General features: G+C 41.4%; 1 protein-coding gene across 2 annotated transcripts in view; it reads left to right on the top strand.

Annotated features, from left to right (window-relative positions):
* Window positions 1-4103, top strand: part of SLC12A2 (solute carrier family 12 member 2) — a 102607-nt gene that overhangs the window by 52571 nt on the left and 45933 nt on the right. For both annotated transcript variants that reach the window (XM_019555038.1, XM_019555037.1), the window contains exon 10: window positions 976-1127. In XM_019555038.1, coding sequence (XP_019410583.1) covers window positions 976-1127 — 152 coding nt within the window. The remainder of the gene's footprint in view (window positions 1-975; window positions 1128-4103) is intronic.

The raw sequence follows: 4103 nt of genomic DNA, 5'->3' as shown, positions 1-4103 counted from the left end.
CCCTGGCCCAGCTGGGCAGCATTTGCCCCAGCCCCAATCCCTCCTTCACTGCGGGGGCATTAATCTGTGCCCCGCCCCATGCCCCTCTCCCCTTCCAGACTACGATGCTGGATACAACTGCATCTAGCTGGTAAAAGTGGAAACCTGTGCTGAAACCTTGAAATTAGGGTATCAATTTATAAAGGTCGTAAGTGCCATTTGTTGTACCTCAATTGTAAGTCAAGCACTGCCTGTATTCAAATATCCATTAGCACTCCGCTCCATGGTTGGGTGATAGATTAGACTTAGAGCTGCATCTAACCCCTACCTCCTGTACTGCCTTCAGGTTAGTTTCTTTGGTTTACTAGTGCAAAGAAGACCAGTTGCAGATGCATTACAGGAATGGAACCCCCTAATAAAGCTTTTCAAAAGATTCTGAAAAGGAAATACTTGGAAAATTATGCTGACTTCCATAAATGTTTCTGCAAAACTTTTTATATTTTTCAGATTTAGAATGCAATTAAAAATAAATAAAAATATTGGCACATCAATAATGAGAACAGAACCAAAAGTGATGGGTAATATTAGTTGCATGTAAAAATAATAATAAAATTGCCCTTTAACTTACACATTCAACAAGGGAGTAGGAGAGGCCTTTAGACGTGTTCTTACTATTACTGATGCATTCCAAACGTAACTGCATTTTTATTATGAATCAAATAAGAAGTGGTTTTCTACAGTTTCTTTGCTTATTTGAGAGGCAGCCAACAAAAGCAGATTGCTTATATTTGTTGTATAAAGCACTTTTTTTAAACATGTGGTATAAAATATTTCATCCAAGAAAATGAGCATATTTCTGTTTTGCCAGGTCTTCAGAAAAATTGAAGGAATGATTTTGTTTGAATGCTCTTTGGTTATAATATATACTTTAAGAAAAAGATTAGAGATTGGCATGGTGTTTAAGTGTCATTATATTTTTGTCTCTGTTCCCACTAGGTTCTTGTGTTGTTCGGGATGCCACAGGCAACGTCAACCATACCATCTTCACCGAATGGACAAATTGCACTACTGCTGCTTGCAAGTTAAACTATGACTTTTCATCTTGTCAGAAGACAGAGTGTCCATATGGTCTGATGAATAACTTTCAGGTACAAAATCTTAATATTAGAGTGATGTTTTTGGTTTGTGGGTTTTTTAAATTCTATTTTATTCATCCTGTAAAGTTTTAAGAAGTCATTTTGAATAGGATACAGTGCTACTTGTAAATACAAAGAGAAACTAGTAATTTTCTTTTTTGGAAAATAAAGTCTTTTTTATTGATTTGTTTAACTGTAGTGATTAAAATAGTATTTCTTAAAGGCTTTCCGTGGAAGCATTTTTTTTTCTAATGTATACAAGAGCAAGGTAATTCTAGGAAGTGTATCCATGGATATTGTAATTGGAATGGATCCTATTCACCTGAATGATGCATTCAAGTAATGAGTTGTAGGATCATTCATGTTTTAAAGTTATAAACCAGTAGGTCACCTTGGCAAGTATATGCAACTTAGTAACAAACAATCATGATGCTTGATAGTCGTAATTTCTCTATCTTCTTAATTTCACGTACTTTCTAACTTTGTTTATACTGCATTGAGTCGTGTTTAATTTCAGGGAAAACTAAAGGGTCATTGTTGAATCAAAACGTAGTAAAATATTTTTTTGTTCCTGCCCACACGTGGAAATGCATTAAAACATGAATCAAATTCATTTTAATTTGAAAGTGTTTCGGAATTTGAGCTTTGTAACAAAGTCTAATGTTGTGCTGCCATTTAAAGGAAATACTGCTAAATTGAGGTCTAATGAATGCATTTAAAAGTGAAGGTGAGGTTGCTCTACAATAACTTTATATTTATTTAAAAACAAACTTGCAGACAAGACTGCAGGGAAGACTTTCATGGAGACTGAGGCCATGTCTCCATGAGTAAATTGATCAAAAGAGTTATTTTGGTACAGTCTACCCGTTTCACAATTAAGTGACATTTTTTCTTTTTTAATCCCAGAACACTGACACTGGAAGCTAGTCTAGAACAGCTTAGCCCACAGTAGTTATGCCATTCTGTTATAAAGACTAACTTGAATCCGTGTACAACACATGTAGAACTGAAAATTTAGAGAATATTCTTTCACTTACTACTCTCTTAAAGTGCTTAAAGTGTCATTTTCATTAGAGACCACTTTTCATTTGTATTTCAGCTTTTGTATTTTAAAATGGTCTGTAACTAGAATAGTATCTATTGCCAATAGAGCTTTTACCAATTACCTACTACAGCAAAAGCTTTTTTTATCCAGCACCCATGGCGAATTGGGGGTGCCAGATGACAAAATATGCCAGTTACCTGAGAGGCTGCCTCTCCTGCTGCATCTGGTGTGCTGCTGCCCCTTCTGCCACGTCACCACCCCTCCTGCTGCGAGGGACAGGGAGGGGGGGCAAAAGAGAAAGGGGAAAAGAACTGTTATTGTGGGGGCTCGGCAGCACAGGCTGTTTTGCCCCAGGCTGTGGGGGCTTGGCGAAACCAAAGTGCCATGGTGGGGACTTCTGGTTTCATTTTTACCTTACAAGCCTGTGTGCCTGTTAATAGAGCATGCAAGCTTGTGAAGTGCCGGATAACATGGCTTTTACTGTATTTAGTTGTCAAGATTCGACTATGATGATTCAGCAATTATGTTTTATAGGGCTGTGTGAAACGGCACCAATCCATTTCGCCTTGAGTTCCAAGGTTTTGACGGAACAGCGTTCCATTTCGAATTTCATTTCAATTTGAAACAGCTGTTCCGTTTTGCTTCGTTGAAACAGCAGTGAGGCTGTTTCAGTGTTTCACTAGATCAGGAGGGTGGCAAGGAGTCGGCCCAGGGCTGACTCCCTGCCTGATCTAGCACTCGGGAGGGGAACTGAGTGACTAGTCTCCGTTCCTTTCTCCAGCCCGATCGCAGTGCTGGGGAGGGGAACTGAACCCGGGCTCAGTTCCCTTCCCCTGCACTGTTACTGGCTTCCTGCAGCCTGGCAACAGGAGACAGGGAGAGCCAGGACTGCGCTTCTGGCTGTTGCCAGCAGCACGGCCCTGGTTCTCCCCTGTCTCACCACCTCGCTGCTGGCTGCTTTGAAACTCAAAATGTTTCAAAACTCTTGAAACATTTCGACTAGCCTTGTTTTGTTTCAAGGATGGTTCAAAGCCCTTCGTTTCAATTCAGTTTCACTGTTTTGAGCTCAAAATGTGTTGAAACAGTGTCAAATCAAAACCGGCAAAATTTCACACAGCCCTAATGTCTGCTTTAAGTGTATGTTGTTGTGACAAAAGTGAATTCTAGGATCAAGGGATTACACAGACAATCACTTACTAAATAGCTTATCCCAGAAGTTTCATTTTTTTCTGACCCTTCAGGCCAGGCTTAGGGCTGGTCCTGCAAGTCAGATCAGGCTCAAGGATATACCTCCCCCCTCCTCCCAAACATACTGGATCCAGCTGGCACCCACTCCAGGTGGTTTTGGACCCAACAGGAAGTCCAGCATTATGGATGTTCAGCTTTAGCTGCTGGAACAAGCTGTGGTACTGGCTTCTGCCTGTGGTGCTATTGGCATTCCAGTGCCACTGCTGTAGCCCAGGTGCTTGGCAGTCAAGCGGGCAAGAACCACAGCACTGGAGCCCCAATAGCACTGTGGGAAGAAGCCAGACACTGTAGGAACACTTCACCTGAGCAGGTCCTACATTGTCCAGGACTTAAAAATGCTTTGCCCATAAGCAATTAATGAATGTCACAGTTAATTGGCACTATCTTCTGTCTTAGTATGGAGATCTGCTTAAGTTGAATAGACATAAGCTGTGTTTGACTTATTGAATCAATGAGTCGGAAGGGACCTAGACAGATCGAGTCTGACCCTCTGCCACGGGCAGAAAGGAGCACTGGGGGTGGGAGGGGTCATAAGACCCCAGCCAGGTGCCTATCTAGTCTCCTCTTGAAGTTTTCCAGGGAAGGTGAGAGCACCACCTCTCTGGGAAGCCCATTCCAGGCTCTGGCCACCATTACCGTGAAGTAGTTATTCCTAATATCTACCCTAAACCTATCCTCCCTCAGCTTGTGGCCAT

This window comes from Crocodylus porosus, unplaced genomic scaffold, assembly GCF_001723895.1.
Source record: "Crocodylus porosus isolate Cpor-Errol unplaced genomic scaffold, CroPor_comp1, whole genome shotgun sequence".
NCBI classification, from domain to species: Eukaryota; Metazoa; Chordata; order Crocodylia; family Crocodylidae; genus Crocodylus; species Crocodylus porosus.
Note: the sequence above shows the minus strand (reverse complement) of the source record. Positions and strands in the feature narration are given on the sequence as shown.